Here is a 21,610-nt window from a genome sequence, read left to right as displayed (position 1 = left end):
AAAATTGCAATAATCAAAAGCAACAGTTGCTCTTTGCAGTCAGTGTCTGCCTAAATAGCAGTCAAATACCAGCAGTAAATTCATCAGTAAAAATAATATAACTGTGAAAGGATTACTGGGTTGAGGCTTCTTCCAAAAACACATGCTTGTATATAATGCACAATCCTTTAGTGTTGCTGCAAGATTTAACAGCTTTTGTCTTTGGCAGACTCCAGCTCAATTGCAAAGAAAAGTATGCAATGGATTGTTTACTTTTGCAGTTGGCTTGCTGCCTTTAAAGAGAAATATGGAACAAATAGATACCTTTGAACTTCCCAAAAGTAAATACTTTTAAAACTGAAACAAACCTACCAAGCAAGTCATTTTTGTCCTGAATAGTTTTTAATCTCCAACATATATTTAATCTACTCTTGACCTAATTTCTCCCATCATGGTCAGATCACTCCCTGATGAATGTCCAGTTGACTGGCACCACTCCACTCAGCAGGGAGGCTGCACCAATTAGACTGGCCCACCCCAAATGACTGATAGACCTGACTGGGTTCCAGAGGGAGTTTGGGGTTCTGGAAGATCTGCTACATGGTCCAGCCGAAGCCTTGCTTGCTGCTGGAATGAGAGAACTGTGGCTGTGGTCTAGATTACACCCAAGTGGCAGCTCTACACCTATGAATATCAGAATTCTCCATGGATTTATGGATGAACTAAGAAAAGTGAAGAGGGCAAAGAGATGCCTAGAGTACTGCTGCAAATGAAGAGCGAGATGATTGAGCATGAACTAGAGCAGCTATCTTGTGGCCTTAAGGTTGGCAAAAAGTAATCAGTTCTCTGCTCTTATTACATCTACAGATAGTCATTCAGTGCTCTGTTCAGGTCACAGTGAGAAATCTTCAGTGGATAAAGTGACAGCCATGGCTAAGCGGGCCTTTGCACACTTTTGGTTTAGGCACTAGCTGCTCATTCCTGAACCTCAGGGTTCTGCTTACTGTCACTCATGCCCTCGTGATCTGTCGTCTAGATTGCTGCAATGCACTCTTCATAAAGAGCCTTCAGAAGCTTCAACTGGTGCAGCATGTAATTGTACAGGTAGTAAATGGTATCAACTATTTGACGCATCATTGGATAAGTCCCTGATGTTGGGAAAGATTGAAAGCAAAAGAAGAAGGGGACAGTGGAGTATGAGATGGTTAGATAGTGTCATCACTGCAATGAATATGAGTATGGTGGACATTGGGAGACAGTAGAGGGCAGGTGGGCCTGGTGTGCTGTGGTCCACGGAGTCGCAAAAGTCTGACACGATTTGGCAACTGAACAACAAAACAACACAGGCAAGATCACTACTTTGTGAACTGCAATGGTTTACAGGTTACCCAAGGGACCATCTTCCAGTGTTTCTACCTGTCCAATACAGCCCGGATGGTCATGCTCCGACCCTCATCAGTCAAGAAATGTCTGCTGGTGGGGCCTACAAGGAATACTTTTCTGCCATAGCACTTGCCCTCTGGAACACTCTCCCTTTATACATTAGGGTGGCCCCGACTCTGTTGGCCCTTGAAGAACTGGTTATGTGTCCTGGTCTGGGGGCCTGAGTGTGTGAAGGGGCCTGTTTTATCTTTATATGTGCATATTATAATTTTCTTGATTTCTATTTATTTTTGCATTATGTTTTTAATTGGTTTAAAATGATTTTATGATTATTCGTTATCTGGGGTCATTGATTTGAGATGGACTACCATGTAGGTACTGTAGGTAGATAAGTAGCTAGAGGTAGAGACAGACAGACAGACAGATAGATGATGGATACGATAGATTAGCTTACATTAGATTAGATTAACTCCAACCAATGGTAGCAGATAAAAAAAATGTGCTGACATTATTGGCTTATGCCACTCCTAAACTCCATGGTTGGGAAAAATTATGAACAGACAGAAATAAGTGAATTACAAAACATTGGAACTCAAAGCTGCCTGAAATGAAACACTTTAGTTTTATCCAAAACTAGGGATGACATTTTGAGTATGGCATGTTTTCTTCCAAGCTTGTAATACCTGAAATAGCTATTTCAGCTTAGAGTATTTTGAGTATTCCTGCAAAGTCGTGCAAGATGTCCTAATACGTTGTTTCACAGCTAATAGTACTGACTCCTAATCAGACAGATATACATACAGAGAAGTTTATGAGCAAGCTGCTTACCTAGAACTATAGTACGGTAACTCAGCAACAATAAATTCAGTTGATGAAGCATCTCATCCCATCTCTGCCACAATTTTTCACTGTCCTGTGAACAGGATTTTTATTCAGAATTTTACAAATGCTGCATACTGATATTTTAAAAGGGCTTTGAAATACTATACTTTAAAGAACTTTGAATAACAACAGATTAAAACAATGCATAAACACTGTAGGAATGCATGCAATGTTCCAGGTTTCAGTTCTGTTAATACAAACGAAGGAAGCAAGCACTGAATTACCTGATACGTTAGCAGCAGGGAAACATGGTTCAGAAAATACAATATTTTTGTCAAAGACAAAGGCTGTTTGGTTGGTATAGAGCAGCTATGTTGGAAAATAAGCTCCAGCACTTTGCATCGTAGAAGGTGACAATCCATGGTGCTCAGGAACATGTCCCTGTAAATTGATACATTGCAAAAAGTGAAGTTTTATGTTCCGCACTGGTTTGGGAGCAGTAATTTTAAAGAGGGCCATGTCTAAACCAAAGGCACAACATAATGAAACAAAGACATTCAATGAAAGTGTCTTCTCAGAGTCTGCATCACTGGATGAAATGAAAGTTGTTCAGACAAAGATAAAACAGCAGCACAGATGGTCTCAATTCCCTGAACCAAAGAAAATTTCAAGCTCTTTCAATGACCATTGAAGCTGGCCTAAAAGGTTTGAACACTGTCTCTTACAAACTTCAACTATAGCAGGCATAAAATTTAAAACATGTTATTCTGCTGCAGATGTTTACTTTGTGATACCTCGGAAATGTTCAGTCAAGGTTGGGGTAGATTACATCCTCAGCTTATCTGCTTGATCTTTAATTTTCAACTTTTAGAAAAAGCATAGATTTAACACTTGCTCTTTGCTCAGAAATGCCTGACTGAGCTAGGAATATAATGAGAACAACTCTAATACAGAGTTGTGCAATCAACACAGAAAAAGTCAGTTCTGAGGAAGAGTGAATTCAATAGTTTACTTATCTCTTACCTTTGGCCCCGCTTGGGTATATTCAACAGAGAAGAAAAAACCATATCTGCAATTTTATTGGCATTGCAATTTGGAGATTTGTCCACTTCAACTGCTATTGAAAGCATCCTTTGTAGAAGTGCCACTTCCCTAAACCAGAGAAACAAAATGTTATTAAACTGACCTTCACCATTTAGTGGAAGTATGAAACCATTGGCTAAGACAGTGATGGCGAACCTTTTAGAGACCGAGTGCCCAAACTGCAACCCAAAACCCACTTATGCATCGTTGGGTGCCGGATGGGTATGGCCCACTGGGTGGGTGTGGCCCACTGGGTGGGCGTGGTTGTGGTAACAGATTGGGTGGGACTAAAAAGTTCAATCAATCAATTCCAACTTTGCAAGATCTTTTTTTTTCTGCGAGAAGTTGAAATTGATTGAACCTTTTTTTTTTGTACACGGCGGCGGAGGCCTAAAGCAAAAAGGTTTTATAAAACCCAGCTGAAGGCCTAGGACTGGAGTGACGGCGCGTGTGCCCACAGACAGGGCTCTGAGTGCCACCTCTGGCACCCGTGCCATAGGCTCGCCACCACTGGGCTAAGACAATCATCACAACTTTCAGATCATAGTCATTTCAGAAGACACAGAACACATACTTGGCTTTTAAATTACTGTAGAATAATACCATTTAGAATCTGCAATTTAATGAAACTCATGCAGCCTTGAGATAGTGAACAAATGAAAGAAGAGCCAGACAATTTGCTCTTGAGATGAACAGCAGTCTACTAATACTTCTGTTATATTTTGCATCACTCTCATAACAGGACTATGGATCTTTTCTCTTGGCACTGGCTGAAACCAGATGAAAGGTTTATGCTGTTCACTTCTCCAAAATATTGATAAAGGACACTCTTAATTGCCACAGTAGTACATACAGTATATACAGCATATGGATTGCTGTAACATGCTATACTTGGGGCTGTCCTTGTGCTTTTGGAAGCTGTAGCTGGTGGCAAATATACAGGCAGTTCTGCGCACACTTGAACAGCACTTGTCACATCTTTGCTCCATGTGCTTCATTGGTTTCCAGGTACAATTCAAGATGCTGGGTAATGACCTATAAAACCCTACGTGGAATGAAACAGGGAAATTTGAGGGACCGCCTTGCCCTGATTACATCTACCATCCCATCAGATCCATCAAGGAAGGCATGTTACAGGTCTTGTCTACCAGGAAATATCATTTGATGAGACCTAGGAAGAGAAGGGCCTGATGACTTAGCTGTGCCATCATGCCTGGAGATCCAGCAGTAGTGGTGAGCCCCGGCAATCGCTATATTAAATGGACATATGATTTATATTCCTCAACCATTAATGTTTTATTATTTTTAAACAAGGTTTTTAGAATAGTTATATGCCACTGTGTTTATGTTTTGTTGTTTCGATTGTTTTTAATTATTGTGAGCCACCCAGAGTAACATTTGTGAGATGGGTAGAGATAGATGATAGAGATAGATAGATAAGAAGGATTAGATAGATAGATAGATAGATAGATAGATAGATAGATAGATAGATAGATAGATAGACATAGAGAACTATTTTAAGTCAGTCAACCAAGTGCATTCCATACAATTAAAACTTTCTGAGTATGTTTAGGGCAAGTTTGGAAAGATTTATAAAACAACAGATACTGTTTCATTTAAGATTAGGAACTTCAAAGAGAAAAACACTATACTGTGAACTTCAAAAAAAGCAAATTTTTGAATCTGCTTACTTTTGAATCTGAAATTGTATGGAGGTTTCCTCTTTCTGCATGGTCTCATTTAAGGACACTTCTGGAGTGGAGTTACAGCTCTGACCTTTGGATTTGCCTATTGATACATTTTTGATTTCTTGCAGGCATTTTTTGTGCTGAGAAATTCTGGCCCCAGTGACCACAGCTATTAGCCATTCAATCACTTCCCTGAACAGAAATAGGAATTAGAGATGCACACATGTAACATATAGTCTCAGATATTATTATATTGCTCGTACATTTTTAAAATAGTAATTACATTAAAGATTACAATTCACAAAAATAAAAACTAATACAAAATTTAAAAATAAAAATAAGGATGCAGAAAAAATAGAAAAGGAAGAAAAAAATAAGAATATAGTAAAGTAAATGAAAAGTGATTTCCCCCCTACAAATATAAATAATTTTAATAACTAATCACTTCTTAAAAAACAACAAATTAGCTCTTCTTTCCATATTCCATCTCTTATCTATAAACAAATCCATAAAACCTTGTCATTTTAGTCCTGTTGTCAGCAAAAGTCCAGTAAGGATTAAACATCTATTTTAACCTTGATCAAATAGACTAACTTTATATTTCTTTCTTACTTCTAAAGATCTTGATCTTTAGTCCCTTCAAATAATGTCCTAGAACTTGATTTCTTTTCACGTTTTCTTTGTCCCATTTCACTAAATTCTTCAAAGCTTAAACAGGCCTCTTTTATAAATCCAATATAGGAAAATTATCCAGTTCATTCTCTTGGTTTATTATCGGTATAACCCTTTTAATTATTAAGACATCAGTGTGGCATCTTTTTTCATGTCATTCTTGTAACCTGACATTTTAAATCTACTTTCAAATCAATTTTGTTTGGTGGAACTTGTTCCTTTTCCATGTCATCTTTTAAACAAAGTCCGTCTATAGAAATAGACACAATTAAAATTAACGTTTGGATCAGTTGTTCAAAAATATCCTTCACTATGTCCAATGTTCAAGTATTTTGCTTTGTTCTGTGTTGTCATGATTGAGTGTTTTCTTTCAATTATAATTTTTCGTTCCTTTAATTTCATCTAGTGTCCAAATTTTAAATTCTTGTTTTTTTAAAAGAATCTAAAACAAAAGCATTTTCTTACAGGAAATATTCTTTATAATTAATTCCAAAATCTTATTTTAAAGTTATCTGGACTCTTATCTGTAAAATCTAAAATCTGATTTCTAAAATCATAGTTTTAACCACTCTTTTTCTGTTTGTTTTGGAAACATTTTAGAATGTCCTTAAAATGATTATTTAAAACTTTTTTTTTTGCTAAGGTTTCAAGGAAATTCAGCTGGCACTGTAAAAGCTGAAGTTATCAAGCAGTTTCCAGAAGTGATTACCCTCATCTCCCCAAGCTCTAAACCCACCAGGTTTAGAGTTTGCAATCCCTGCATGAGAAGCAACTGTCTGAAGCACTTGTGGGTGATCTCAAGTCCTCTCCTTATCTAGAGTGGAATTATGAGCAGTTGGTCTACACACTGGCTCTTCACTCTGCCACAGTTGTCTTTGTCATTTCTTCCCTGGAAGTCCCATTCACGCATGTAGTTGAGTTTTTGTCCAATATTTCACAATATTTTATAAGGTTCTAAGGTGGGCAGTAAGGAACTTGCAGCCCTCATCCTAAATTCCATAGCCTTTTGCACGCAAGCAAATCAGACCTTGGAAAAGAGCAGTCTGTCTCTTATTTGGCAGGCTGCTATGAATATAACAAGAAAAAGAGAAGCAGAAGAAGCCATAAAGAGAGAGGATGAAGTGCCCTACCAGCCATTTGCTTCATTCCTCCACCTTCCAGCCCCATTACTTTAGCTAAAGCTTGGGCAAGTTTGCTGTTGCAATACATTCAAGCAATAGAGAATATTTGGAAACAAGAGATTTTTCCCAAAGCCCCAGAATTCTGCTCAGTGAATGAAAATGCAAATTACTTGACATTTCCGAAGCACTTGTCACAGGAAAGCACTGCCTTGGCAATGGATCTGTGCAGAACACCAGTCCTGATCATCTTTTGGAAGTCATCTTCTAAGGTCTGTATCACATACTGCAAGAAGAGGATTCGGCCAGAAATCATCTCTTCCTATGGATGTCAAACAATTTGAAAGACAGAATAATGAATTGCAGTATTGTACCACTACGAAGCAACTGATCTTCCCACGTAATGGAAGTCCCATCCAAGTAAACTGGTTACCAACATAATGGACAACTGAGGTGAAAAACTGGTATTGTAACAGGAAGCAGTAGAAATAAGGCATATCTCAATAATTGGCTTTGTACCATATGTCCTGATTGATTCATTTGTGATAGAATTTGTGGTTTTAGCATTTTATACAAAGCAGGCTGTCAATCCATAATATTGTTTGTTTGCGTATAGAGTTTTATGTGAGTGAAGCAACTTGTTTTGTTAACTCATAATTAAAGTTGAACATGGGGATCAACCCAACCAGGGTTTTAAAAATGACCTGTTGATACTTGTGGATGTTATGCATGTAGCCAGTACAAAAACAAAAACGAGGGCCTGATTCACAGATGGACTGGACTGCAAAATGTGATGTTTACTACACACACTGCTTGGTGGTGATAGAGGATTCTGCTAGTTGCATGTGATCCATACAGTTTCTGCTCTTTCAACAGGGAAAGTGAACAGTAAAAACAGGAAATTTCCTGGACAGAAAGATTAAATTATTAATTACATTTGTTAATCTTGTGATGATCTAGCATCCAACTCCTTTATTCTTAGAATTCAAGATTTAGCTATTTAAGGCATTCTAAAAAAACAGAATCCCATCTCAGAACAGTCACATGATTGGTGTCATCCCACATTTAAACTAAACTAAAAGCTCTCCAGAAGTGCCCCAATTAAACCAACTTCAGGCAGGCAATCAATTTTGGGGATTTTTTTTCTTCCAAGGAGAGTCACAAAATGGAGGTCATGACAGAAAAGCAATTTTGCAGATTCCCCAGCCCAGAGTGCTGCAGGCCAGTAGGGGAATAAGGCTGAATCAGGAGATTTAGCCTTTATTTAGCTAGTGCGAGACCTGCTGGCATGCCTGCTGACATGTCCACCAGTTGAAAATGACCAAGAGCTGTGGGGCAAATCCCACCCCTTTTTTAGGTGCCAGTTTAACTGGGGCTGGTCTCCTGTCTGCTTTAGCTGCATCTGTTTGGAAAGCAAGTGGGGCTTACAAGATCCATGTGCCCCAAAACTTTGTGAGTCCATGAATAACTAGACATAAGTGGAATCTGGGAGTGCATGAGACATTGAGAGATGGTGAAAAGTATAATTCAGCTTTGGTTCAGGAAAACTTGGTTGGATGGCTGGACTGTGAGCTGAGGATGACAGGGAGGCTACACTGTGCAGAGATAGCTTTTAAGAACAATTAGGGTTTTCAGACTGAATACAAGGGACATGTAGAGATGCCCAAGATATGAGAAGCAGAGTATTTTGCTGCATCAAAACCACATAAAATAGGGTTAATTCATTTCAGCTCTTCCTTCAGAACAGTCATGTGGTTCCGAGATAGATTGCTTAATAAACTCTGGTTTACTAATAATACCTCAGTGGCTTTTTCTGCTGTACCTTCAAAGCAGACTGGTCTAATTCAAACTGTTTGCTTTTATTGGCTTGATTCAAACTGTTTGCTTTTACACATTAAGGATTTTTTATAAAGCTCAGTTTCTGAGCTTTTCTTCTCATCTAAAGGGGGCTCATCAACATACCTGCACTTCCATGACCTCACTTAGCAGTTGCCAGTCCCACACCACTGTATCAGCTGTTGCTGGATGAAGTCTAAAAATTAGAATTAAGCTTTTTATATCATCACATATTTGTCAAAACTTTCTGCTAAACAGTTTAGATGTAGTACATTTCAAATTAAAACTAATCTGTTGTTTCCTTATGGGTTGTATTTGTTAAAAAACAAAATGAAATAAAGCAAGATTGATGCTCACATCCCTTCAGTTTAGGGCAGGGACACCTAATCATTCAGAGCCGTGGCACTTATGACATTTAGAAATAATATCACAAAGAAAACCTAGGCCATGAGAACGAAGCTTTGCCTTATCAGTTATGATCTTAACTGATACCACAACCACAAAGCTAAGAAAGTATAATGGCCTGATACTAAATCCTATCAAATAACTGGAGTGGGAGAACACTTACGCCTGGATTTTCATCAACAACATATAAGCATCCTTCTGTATCTCCTGTTGCCCCTCTTGATGCTCTGAGCTCAGCAAAATCTGCCTGACCACATAGGTTGTGACTTCTTTTGGTGGGTAGTATTTACAAGATACATAGTCCATAAGGAAATCCAAGGGTCCCTGGAAAAAATTCTCTTCAATTGTGCTGGACACCATGTTTAATCTCCGGAATGGAATAGGTTGGGCTTTTAGTCTTTTATCCTGTGCATAAAGGAAGATCAACATGCATACGGTATCTGGTAGTAATTACATGGGGTGAAAAACTTCAGATAATTTTATTGTTAAGTTTGCACATTTTTAAAAATAATTTTGATTATTACACACAAAATTATAGACATTGGTTAGAATATTTCTTTCAGTTTTAATTGAAAATGAAAAACGTTCTAATTCAAAGTTTGCAAGACTTATGTATTTGCTCCTACACTGAACCTCTTCACGAAACTGAAAGTTCTGTGATATTAAGGACTTCTTTACAATAAAAGAGAAGATTAGAAAATGTGTGCTGTGGTTCAGTGATCCCTAACCTCCTTTGGAGCAGCAAACACATATCATAGGTTCACCCCCACATACTCACACATGGAGGGGGAAATTGTCGATTTTCAAAAGGTTGCTATAACATACAATATCCATTGGCTGGCTGGTGATATGACTCTCTGATGCACCCTATAGGTATGTATAGCTGAAGGGTAGGGATGGAGAAGAAATGACTATACCTGCATGATGGTATCACCAACAAATGACATGACTCTTGTACTTTTCTTTAAAACTCATGATGTCATTGCATAATGCTATTTGCATAATTATGTTATCTCACATGTATTATTTTAATATCATGGTAGCTTGTGGAGATGCTGCTGTCTCTAGGATACTCATCACTTTCATCTGATCTTTTTCAGGGCACTAGATATATTTATCAACAAAGCTGTGGATTGCAACCATTCACCATTTTTATTTTTTAAGAGATCTATATGGACTCCAAGGACTCTTAAATACAGGCTGGTACTTACTTTTTTAACAGTCTTTATGAAATTAATGAGTGGAGTGGTATAGTGTTCTGACAAGCACTAAAGGAGGTGCTCACAGGACCCACATTAGAGATCTCAATTCTGGTTTATCATGCTGAGTGCATTAGATTGAACATGCATGTAGCCTTATTGGGCTCAAGCTTCAATTGATGTTGGCTATTACAACCTGCTTGGTCTCAGCCTTGTCCTCTTTAATGTGGTGATTAAGGAAGATGATTTAGGAAGAAACATACATTGCTAGGATGACATTTATTAGAACATGTTGCTATCTGTACTTTAATGTGAACTTTGTGCTCTTAGGGGAGATGAGATTGTTAAGTTTTTATAACCAAACAGTTAAACCAGAATGTAATAAGGCATCACCTGATAGTTGAGATTTGATAGATTTGCACATTGTGCAAACCCGTAAATTATTTCCTTGTAATTTACTGGACTAGTACAGTTGGCTGAATTTCCATAACATACTGAGCCAAAGCCAAGTAAATAAACATTTTGGCTTAGATGATATCTGAATGAGATCAGACAGGAACTCTGCTTTTATAAGCTACATTTTGGAGAAGAGATTTTAATGTTCATAATTTTTATTAATAAAGCCTCGAACTGTGGGATTGTAACATAATGCCCAAATGTCTGGGGGATGATGGCTGAAAGTCTCAGTTTGATCTATTCCATTCCATCTCTATCATAGGGCAAAACATTATTCTACTGTTTTTGGATTATAAAGCTTATGCCTTAATAATGGGATAAATGTAATGCACCTGGAAGAAAGATCTTTAGCTGTGCAAACAGCTTTGATGCTACCATTGGCTTTGGATAGAAAGAAAGGCTAAATCTTAGGACCTGCAAATTCAGTAGAACAGTTCTGTGTGTACATAAAATCACCTACTGTATTTAGACCCAAGAATATTTATAACAAAAACAACTTGCCTTCCAAAATGGCTATGTTTCCCACCATGTCAGCATCTACTTAAAGTGGCACCGACTTTTTAACGAAAAAATATGACTTTTCTCATATTTTCTTTTATTTGATAGAAAATGTAATCCTATCAACTCACTTGAGCTGGACAACCTTATAGCTTTCTGCAAACAAACTATGCAATCTAAAGCAAACAAGTTTGAGTTGTGGAGCCAGTGTATCTCACTGCTATTCTGAGTCTTAAAACTCTTAAAGTCCAGATTGAGGTGGACTTCAAAGTCCTGCTTGGGATATGGTTACCTCCTGCAAATTACCTTTCGTGACTCCTTTTCCACCACATTTTGAAGAAGGGGGTGATGTACAGGGATTCCATGGCAATACTGTAGTGTTTTCAGCCAGACCTTGATATCAGTCCGCTTGGATTGTTCCTGAACATTCGATTCCATGGCATGCCGTGGTTTTTTTGCCTGGTGCAAAAGCTGATCACCTTCAGCTACAGATCTGGCAGTGTTCAAAGAAGAGTAGCGGAGACTTGGGGATAGTCTTTGAGGCAGGGGATAGAACCGTAAGTTGGGTTTTTTTTCAGATGAGCAAGCCTGGGGAGGTTCTACACAGTCCAAGAGCATTGGATGTTCAGTACCATCATTACCTGATGAGAAAGAGAAAACATCAGATTCCAGCTGAGGGCTTTCCAAAGAGCCCAAATCACTGTTGTAAGTGGTGTGACTGCTGCCTTCAGATTCCTCACTATAGTTGGAATGGCAGATGAAGCTGTTACTTGGAAGGTAGTCTGGTTTTCCTACACCTACTTTGGGGGAAGATCGCTCACGGTCCTGAACCCACATGGCCACTGGCACAGTACATTTGTTCTCAGCATCAACAAGAGAGAGAACATTATGAGAGCAGATGGGCTCAGGGCAGACTGAAGTTGACGGCTTCAGGTCCCAGGCAAAGCAGCTATGGTTCTGGAGGGAGTTGATCATGACCTCCTCAGGTTTTGTAAGATCAATGATCTCCAAGTCATTGCATGCTGTTGTTCTCACAACTATGTCTTCTCCAGTGAGATCAATAATATCCTACAAAGAGAGACAGGGGAGAGGAGATAATTTAAGGTAGTTAAAATGCTGGACTGGATCCAAAGAAGCATATATAGTTTCAAGTCTTCACTTGAACACCGAGACTCTTGTTGACTTTGAGCCAGATTAGATGCAGCAACAAGTACTGTCCAGGAAATTTGGAAAATAAAGAAAACCCTTATATATTAATTTCTGGCCAGCTGCTTCCCCTCCTATTAATTTATCGGAGCATTACACAGACTGGCAAACAGGAACTCAAAACCACAATAATTCCTTCTTATACCGAAGAGGTCTCCAAACTTGGCAACTTTAAGATTTGTGGTCTTTGGAACTCTGGGAGTTGAAGTCCACAAGTCTTAAAGTTGCCAAGTTTGGAGATCCCTGTTATCAGGGATGCTGAGAAGCTTAACACATCAGCAGAAGTAATACTATTGCTTCAGCCCAGGTATTGAGGACACTGCTGCCTAAGCACAGCCTTTCAGCTTCACGTGGGGATAGTTATTGCCTATGAAATTCAGGCACCTGATTTGCATGGAGCTGGAAAGAACCTAGTCCCTGAATTTGAGTAAGACTCAATACTTCTTGCAAAGTTGGTTTTTCACTTCCCTCCCAAATACAAATTACTTCAAACAAAGCAAAAAGGGTTTATTAAGGGGGGGGGGTTATGTCTTTATATAGAGTTGCATTTATTTGATATTTGTGATAGATGCATCATGAAGCAATCAATAAAAGACACAGATCCTAGATACCCTTTGACAAGTAGCAAATTGATGAGGTTAAAATCCCTTTCTTTTTCACCCAGGTTTGTTTTGTTCTTAACATTTGCAAGTATATTCAAGGACTTCAGAATAAATTTATATTGGTTAGTCTCTGAAAAGGCTAGGTTTAACTTCAAAGGAACTGACCTTTGGCTGAAGGGAAAAAATGATTCTTTGAAGTTAAAAAAAGGCATAGACTGCCCTGCTAAACTGTCACTTCTTCAGGTTTTTGAACTCCTCTTGCTAGAATCCTGTGGTATTTGAAAGATGCCTAAGAATTAATGGGTCAACGGAATTTCTTTGGAGCAGAAAAGTGACCTGCAAATTTTCATTGACTGGGCAAGAAAATATCCATCACTCTGACTTATCTCTTAGTTGGAGTTCCCAACAGCTTTGATCTTAATTTACTTTCCCCAATTTCCCATTCCCTAGTCTTTCAAACTTTTGAAAATCAATCACTTTTCTGATTATTAGAATACACTACTGAAGAGAAAAATCACACTTAAAATCCTGGATAAACTTTAAATATACAGAGAAATATAGAAAATGCAAATGCCAAATTCTGTATTCACCACCTGAGACTGGAAAAACTGAGGGTCTAGAGATTTTTGATTACAAAAATAAAATATAATATGGTCTTACAAGATTAACTGTTTCTCTGAGTGTGGATCCTTATGTAGTCAAAATACTCATATCCACACCAGTTATCATTCTTATACAAGAAAGAGACAAGTAGAAGTAAGCCTAAGAAATATCATGGCTTGCTTAAGATGAAAAAGTTTGGGGAGGAAGGAAGCAGGAGGGGGGGGGGAAAGTAAAGAAAGAGCAAAGCAGCCAACAAAGACTGAGCGTGTTTAATTAAAATGCTATCTATTCAAGGGAAAAAATTGAGAATTGAGAGATTGGGGAAAGGAAGAAGGAGAATTTGGATTCTGGAACAGGATGCCTTTGGAAGTACCGTGCACTGCTACACTTTGTTGCAAATCTCAGTGTTTGCTTAATGAAAGAAGAGTAATTGTAAATGAAGCATGAAAAATCATAGAGGGTGCATTTTAAAGAGTAAAGAAATCAGTAAACTGGTTTCTCCTTTTTCAAAATAAAAGGTCCTGATCTACCACTTGGGCACAAGATGGATTCAAATGGGAGATGTCTTACAGAATGAGTAGCAGCTCGTTTTTGCTAATACCAACATTTGCAGCATGGCTTACAATTCATTTTATAAAGCAGCAAAACACACATATTAAGAGTGCTAGACAAAATGGGTTATCCTTAAATGGTTGATTCCTCCTTAATTTTCTGGCTGCCCATTGACAGATGCAGAAAGCACAAGTGTGATGACCTTGCCTGGGAATGAAGGCCAAGTACTGTAGCCAGACAAGTCTCAGGGTCATCAGTGTTTTATTTACCACCCACTCCTTCCTGTCCTTGCTAGCTCTAAAAGCATTTAGCTGATTGCAATAGGCACAAAAAGAAAGGAAGGGGAGGATTATTTTACTAATTCTCAGATGTTCCAACTGCCTCACTCTTTTTCATATTAACTCTCCAAACTCTCAAAGGAAATAGCTTTCCTATTATAAGCCCCCCCCTCCCCATAATAACAGTGTTATAGTAATATGTTTCAAATAGGCAAAACACCCATGAGTGCCAATATATTAATCCAGTGTCTATGCAGATTCTGTCATCCAGGACATAGTTATCCCAAAGGTGCTTTTTTTATGAGACAACTGAACTTTCTTGTTTTTCTTTCAAGCTGAAGAAGCTTCTTGGACGAGAAGCAAAATGTCATCAAAGAAAAACAAGAAAGTCCAATTGCCTCATGAAAAAGCACCTTTGAATACAAACAACAGTATGTCAGCTTGTAAGGCAGTCTCTAGATATCCTAGCTTGCCTAGAAAACATGAACATACTAAGGATAAAACCAGGCTTTGGTTGCACTTGTGTCATTTTGGTCCAAATGTAAAGACAGAACTGACTAATAAGTTCTTTACTATTAGTAGGAAATAATGCAAGTGCTAATACTGAAAAATGTGTCAATAGACAAAACAGCTGTAAAGAATGTTGTCAAAGAAAGCAAAGAACTGCTAAGATTGAAAAAGGCTGAGAAAATGTAGAACAATTTTGATGAAAATAAAAAAAAAATATTTGCAGAGCAAGTGAAAAAGAGCTAAATGGGGGTGAAGAGTGACTAGATTTAAACATAAAAGTGATGAAATTATATGAGATTAAATTGAAGTAATGGCATTCTGGAAAGTGTACTTTAGAAATCTATATGGAAATAATATGTTAAAAAGTGGAATTGAAATAAATACTATTAAAAATTAGTGTCCAAGAAAATATTTGATGAAAAAGAAATATAATTACTTTGTAAATGTTAAAAATGGTAAACTTGGACATATTTATAGAATATACATATAAATACAGAAATGCCACTGGATAAACACCAGAATCTGGACATGATTCTGCACAACTTGTTTAATGTGTGGATGATGGCTACATCTGTGCCTGATGATTGGAAGAACAATGTTATTACCTTACACAAGAAAAAAAATGTAACAAATATAAATGCAAAACTACTAGGGATTATTCTTTTAAATGAGCCTAGGAAAGTGTTTGGCAGAATACTGATTGAAAGGGTTCAAGAAGTGAAATGCAATGTGGCTTTAATATGTAAGGAAAGGAAAGTGTAGACCACATCTTTGTTCTCTAGTACGTCTCTGAGAAATACCGTCTATGAATATCAGAAAGAAAAAAAAGATATTTTACTGCATGATATGGAGAAAATACATGGTAGTTAACAGGCTTAAGTTATAGAATATATTGTGCAAGTATGGACCTGAAGGTTGGTTGTCGAATGCAATGATTTTGATGGGAATAAATTGCATCTTTAGCAGTGGTTTAACATTGAGCAGGAAGTGAGACAAGGACGGTTGATAATTTCTTAGTTGTTTTATTATATTTATTATGGATAAAGTCACTTTTTATGAGATGAGTGGCCATATAAATCTGATAGATGATTGGTAGACAATCATAGACAGACAGAAAAAAGGCTTGTAGTGCTGTTAGAAATACTATCAATAAGAAGTATGAATCTGAACATTATTTTACTGAAAGCTAAAATATTCTGTTTGACAGGGAAAATAGAGTGAACAATTGCAAAAATTAGAGCAGTAAAAATGAATTTGTTGTATCTTATTGGTAAATCCTCTCAGAAATAGTTTCCAATGGCTGCCTCCCACCAGAATACAATAAAGCTAAAATAATATCACTTCTAAAACCTGGCAAACCTTAAGACAGAGTTGAAACCTACCACCCAATCGTCCTTTTGAGCTCCTGCTACAAATTCCCAGAACAATTAATTATAAGTAGGATAGGTCTCATAATAGATGAACATCTGCCCATGGAACAAGCTAGCTTCCAACAGGACTGGAGCTGTGTAGACCAGGTACTAAGCCTAACAGGCCCTATAAAGCAAGATTACAACAAGGCCTTAAAACCACAGCTGTGTTCATAGACCTAACTGCGACAGATGACACAGGAAGGATGGGTTGTTATACAAAACTGTGCCATATTATCCCCTGCAAAAATCTCTATCGACTAATTAATAATATGCTGAGTGATGGGTCCTTTCAGATAATAATGGGGGAACAACATAAATTAAGTCAGAACGTTAAACAACGGCCTAACAATGGCCTCTCACAAGGCTCTGTAATGTCACCTACACTATTCAACTTATACATATCGGATATGCTGCGCGACAAGAGGATGCAAATTTGGATACGCTGATTATTTGACCATAGAAGTACCAGAAAAACACGTGGAGGTGGCTGACAGCTTACTGTCCAAAGACAGTAAGGGAAAATTCTTCACTGACTAGAGGCTCATTCCTAGCACCAGCAAAATAGTAACTACAGTAGTGGCCAAAATTATTGAAACCTTTTGGGAAAAGTGTACAGTAAAAATACCACCTTTGGTTAAGTTTCCACCATTTTTTCTTCTAATTTCTTTATAACTGTAGCCTTGTTCACTTAATAATACTATTTTACATTGCTTTCTGGGCAACCAGTCAACTCTTTGCACCATCACTTTAATTTTATTACATTTTACAAGCTCACTAAATGAAAAAAAAAACACAAAAAACCAACCAACTTAATAGCGATCACATAACACAGTGATAAATGTCCTCCTCTCAGCTTCAATACATTATATCAATAACTGAATCCTATTGTGCTCTGATTGGCTCATTGTCAAAACAAGATGACACCCGATTGGCTCTCTAAACACTCATGCTCATTGGCTACAGTCAGATGAAGAAAAACTACCTGATACCAACCTAAGCAAGTTGTGCTTCCTTTTTCTTGTTATTTGGCTATAACTTTTCATAGAATACAGTACAGATAATTGAACAAACTATGTTGCATTACGTTCTTGATTAAATTATCTTTCCACTGATATATAATTTTATGGTACTCCTAAAAAAAAGTGGTGTTATTAGCCAACAAATGTCAAAAATACACTTTTCCCAAAAGTTTTCCACAATTTTGGCCACTACTATACATGCTTCCACCTTAACAACAAACGAGCATATGAAGAGCATATGAAGCCCTGAAGGTCTTCTTAAACAACAATTACTCTCCTATGATCCCCATCCAAATTACTTTGGAATAACAGACTCTCTCCTACCAGATACACCTAGAGAATATATATAGTGGCAAAAATCAATACCAGGAACAATGTACTCCAGAAATTATGTAGAACTAAATGGGGAGTTTCAGTTGCTACCCACAGGTCATCAGCACTAGGACTGATCTCTGCAGCAGAATACAGTGCCCCTACCTGGCTTAATAGCTGCCATACTAGTAAGTTAGATGCCAGACTCAATGACACTATGAGGATTATAAGTGGATGTATTAAAACCACTCCGATTTGCTGGCTTCCTGTTCTGAGCCATTTAGCACTGCCAGCTTTATGAAGGCACAATGCACTAGTGAGAGAATACAGAAAAAATATGAGCAACTCATTCCTACCAGTGCATGCTGACCTTCATTTATCAGTCATAAGACTCAAATCCAGGAAGCCCCCACCGGCACTTGCACAACATCTGCCCAACAACTTTAACATCAATTCCCGATGAAAAGTGAAATGGGTTGCTGAATGCCCAGACATAGGAAGACATACAAAAGACCCCATAAAAAAATGCCAGGCTTTGAAATAATCCTAAATAAGATTCACACCTCACACCTCTGCTGGGACTCACTGTATAAATGGGGTGTAGTATCCTCCCCTCAATGTGACTGCAGGGTCCCACATCAAACTGTAGATCACACTGTGACTGGCTATAAGCTGAGGGCATATATTGGTCCAGTATCTGATATTTTTAATATAAACGATGCTGCACTTCAATGGTTAGATGGCCTAGGCATTGATATTTGAACTTAGATCTTTTTAACATTTATATTTTATTGTGTTTATTAATCTAGGTGAATTATTAATATATATTGCTAGTCCATGTATGATATGCCATATTCTAAAAATAAATAGAATAATTTCAAGATAGGCAAATGTTCACAGTTAAAAGAAACTGTTGAAAGAAACAAAGATAGCATAAATGCGTGCATCTCTACCTTGTTATACAGCAATAAGAGTTTAGTACATCAAGAAAGACAAAAAAAGATTACAGTGGGAAGCAGTTATTTGTATTGGCTTCTCTACCTTTTGTCTGGATTCAGGTGTACCGTGTGTGTGTGTGTGTGTGTGTGTGTGTGTGTGTGTGTGTGTGAATGGGTGATATGTCCTGAATACAAAACTAAGTGATTAGCTGATAGAAGATCATAAAGAGAGAATAAATGAAGACTGCATCAAGGGTGAATGGGTTGAGAGCTCATTTTCCTCTATAAATAAATGAACAAATATATTATTGTGTTCTCTTTATCTAGTTTTAGGACTTGTGTGGAGAACCGATGTTTTAGATCATATTGATGTAGAAATATTGAAAATTCAAAATAATTCACAAACTTTTAAGCACCACTGTATTTGAGGGTATCATAATAGGAAGGTTGCTTAGTAAACAGCACAATGCTATATTAGCTGCATTAGTTTGAAGAAGGTAGCAAATGAAGGCCTTCCCCTGGGAATTATAGTCACTCATTTTTTGGCATGGTAATATTATATTTATGCCAGATAATTTTAATAAATTCTGGAATGTGTAATTCCAACACGGTAGTTACTATTTATTTGAAAGATACTTATTTCTATCCCTGTTTTCTTAAACAATACTTTCAAAATATTTTAAAACATATTCACAACATCAATAGAAACAATTATTCAATGTAAGATAAAATAAAACAATTAGCATCACTACCAAAACTATACACATTCAGAATGACCTTCATCTGGAGCCACTCATTTTGTAGAGCATACTAAAATTGGAACTGAATGGAAGTGAAGTGGCAAACAATTGAATATATTTTAATACTGGTATGTCATGTTTCAGCAATCAGACTCAGTAATAACCTGTTCCACCTGTTCCAGAGCAGCTTAAACACCCACTGCTTTCCAAGGGCTGCCAATTTTAGCAAGATCTTATTAGAGAATTAATAACTTTGATCAATGTGGTATTATTAAATCATGTTACATACAACTTTGTCCATTATTTTTTTTATTTTGTGTCAATTTTCTGTTGCAAAGATTGTTTTTCATGGTGATGCATTTGATGACTTTTCTTTATTACAGCAAATGATACAGGTAGTCCTCTATTTACAATCAATCGTTCAAAGTTACAACAGCACTGAAAAAGGGACTTATGACTGGTTTTCACACTTATGACCACTGCAGCATCCCCATGGGCACATGATCAACATTTGGACTCTTAGCAACCAGCAAGTATTTACGACAGGGGTCATGTCACCACTGTTTGTAACCCAGATGGTTCCCAACAAGCAAAGTCAATGGGGGAAGCCAAATTTGCTTAATGACCACACAATTCACTTAACAATTACAGTGATTTGTTTAACAACTGTGGCAAAAAAGGTCATTAAATGCACCATAAATTACTTAACAATTGCCTTGCTTAGAAACAAAATTTTGGGCTCTATTGTGGTAATAGGTCAAGAACTACTTGCATAGGCTTGGGAAATCTTGTGAGGTTATATCTAGATGTCTGCATATAGCATTTTTATATGTTTTAATATGGACATTTCATGGATTTGCATGTAATCAACATCCATTTCTTCTTCTATTTCTTAACATTGTTTTTTGCTATCCTGATTGTAAATCAGTTACATTACATCATAACTTAACACACATAACTTCCTCATCACAAGGGGAAAAAACCCAGCAAGATTCAGCGCGAGTCATGTGACTTTCACCAATTTTCCTCCCTATCTTCAGCAAGACTGAAATAAAGCAATATTTTTATTACCTATAATAGTAATAGTTAAATAAAATCCACACGGATTTCCTCTAAACTGAAAGTCATCAACTTTCAGTTTCAAGCAATGGGGTCAAGTTACTGCTTGCCTGCATCCCAATTCTTTTAATTTTAGATTGTATGAACCACACGGTGAGCTCAGGTTCGGATAGTTTCCATGTTTAATCTTGTCAACAGCACTTGGACTATTTTAAGGAATTTACCGTTATCGGCCATTGTCATTTAAATTGTAACCGGTTTTTTTTTTTTTTTAAGCCGAGCTTCAACCCCTGATAAATTAAACGGATCAGGCGACAGGGAAGGAGTCTCTCAGACCCCGCAGTCCTGTGGCCAGTAGGACTGGGTGAGATGGACAAACGAATGGCAGTTTCCAGTGGCTCTAAGGTCTGCTTCGGTATTGGCGAGAAGCCAGCTCCCGAGGCTGAAATGGGACAAGAGGACAGCGCAACATGATCAAGCGCCGAGACGGGATTCAAAAGGAGAACACAGTGCAGAGACATCTCCAAAACATCCCATCCCGAGAGCCGAGGAATAACGCGTAGGGACCCCTGAATAAGGAAGCTGCAAAAACAATCGGTCCGGAAGAGTCCCTCGGATTTCCGATTACAACGCGCAGCTTCGCCTTATAAGGCGAGAGGGAAACCAAGCATTCAAGTGACACTTCGGGCAACTTCGCTTCAGAAGCGCGTTTCCTCCCCAAATCCCCGCACGCTTTCCCACTCGTGTTTTCAGAAGGACGGATCTTTCCCCGCTCGCCAAACTCGGCTGGTCGGGAAATCCGAGCTCGGGTTGCGAGCCTCCCCGGCATCGCCGCACAACGCGGCGAGAAAAGAAGCGGCTCGAGGAAGGAGAGACCGAGGGCTCCGGCAGACACGGCAAAACGAGAATCAGGACAGCCAGAAGCCGCCGAGTAACGAGCGACTAGAATCAAGGGAATCCTCTCCCGCAACAGCGAAAACAGGAAACACCACCATCTTTACTGCGGGCAAACGACGCTCTGCCCTGCCCTGCCCGACTCACCAGGGGCTGAGAGAAACTGCCGTTTAGCTGCTCTCGCTTCCATTTTCTCCTCTGGAGTAAGAGCCCGCGGCGGAGCCGCGAGGGATCCGCAGAATCTTCCTCTCCCGAATGCGCTTCTCTGGGGAGCACCGCACCTTCATCCATCGCGCCCCTTCCCGCGGTCCGCCTCTAGAGGGCGTGGCCCGCGAAAGAGGCGTGG

General features: G+C 38.3%; 1 protein-coding gene across 2 annotated transcripts in view; it reads right to left on the bottom strand.

Annotated features, from left to right (window-relative positions):
• Positions 1 to 21,610, bottom strand: part of SIMC1 (SUMO interacting motifs containing 1) — a 23,593-nt gene extending 1,983 nt beyond the window's left edge. Inside the window, exons 1-9 of one of the 2 annotated variants that reach the window (XM_039356685.1) lie at positions 21,412 to 21,610; positions 11,446 to 12,207; positions 9,150 to 9,391; positions 8,708 to 8,777; positions 6,919 to 7,067; positions 4,959 to 5,147; positions 3,208 to 3,336; positions 2,469 to 2,625; positions 2,191 to 2,275 (exon numbers count right to left, since the gene is read on the bottom strand). In XM_039356685.1, coding sequence (XP_039212619.1) covers positions 2,191 to 2,275; positions 2,469 to 2,625; positions 3,208 to 3,336; positions 4,959 to 5,147; positions 6,919 to 7,067; positions 8,708 to 8,777; positions 9,150 to 9,391; positions 11,446 to 12,207; positions 21,412 to 21,555 — 1,927 coding nt within the window. In that variant the 5' untranslated portion in view covers positions 21,556 to 21,610. The remainder of the gene's footprint in view (positions 1 to 2,190; positions 2,276 to 2,468; positions 2,626 to 3,207; positions 3,337 to 4,958; positions 5,148 to 6,918; positions 7,068 to 8,707; positions 8,778 to 9,149; positions 9,392 to 11,445; positions 12,208 to 21,411) is intronic. The other variant, XM_039356686.1, reaches the window with a different exon arrangement.

This window comes from Crotalus tigris, unplaced genomic scaffold (genome assembly GCF_016545835.1).
Source record: "Crotalus tigris isolate CLP2741 ecotype Arizona unplaced genomic scaffold, ASM1654583v1 scf7180000018829.1913635, whole genome shotgun sequence".
NCBI classification, from domain to species: Eukaryota; Metazoa; Chordata; class Lepidosauria; order Squamata; family Viperidae; genus Crotalus; species Crotalus tigris.
The sequence above is the reverse complement of the archived record's forward strand: the minus strand, read 5'-3'. Positions and strand labels throughout refer to the sequence as shown.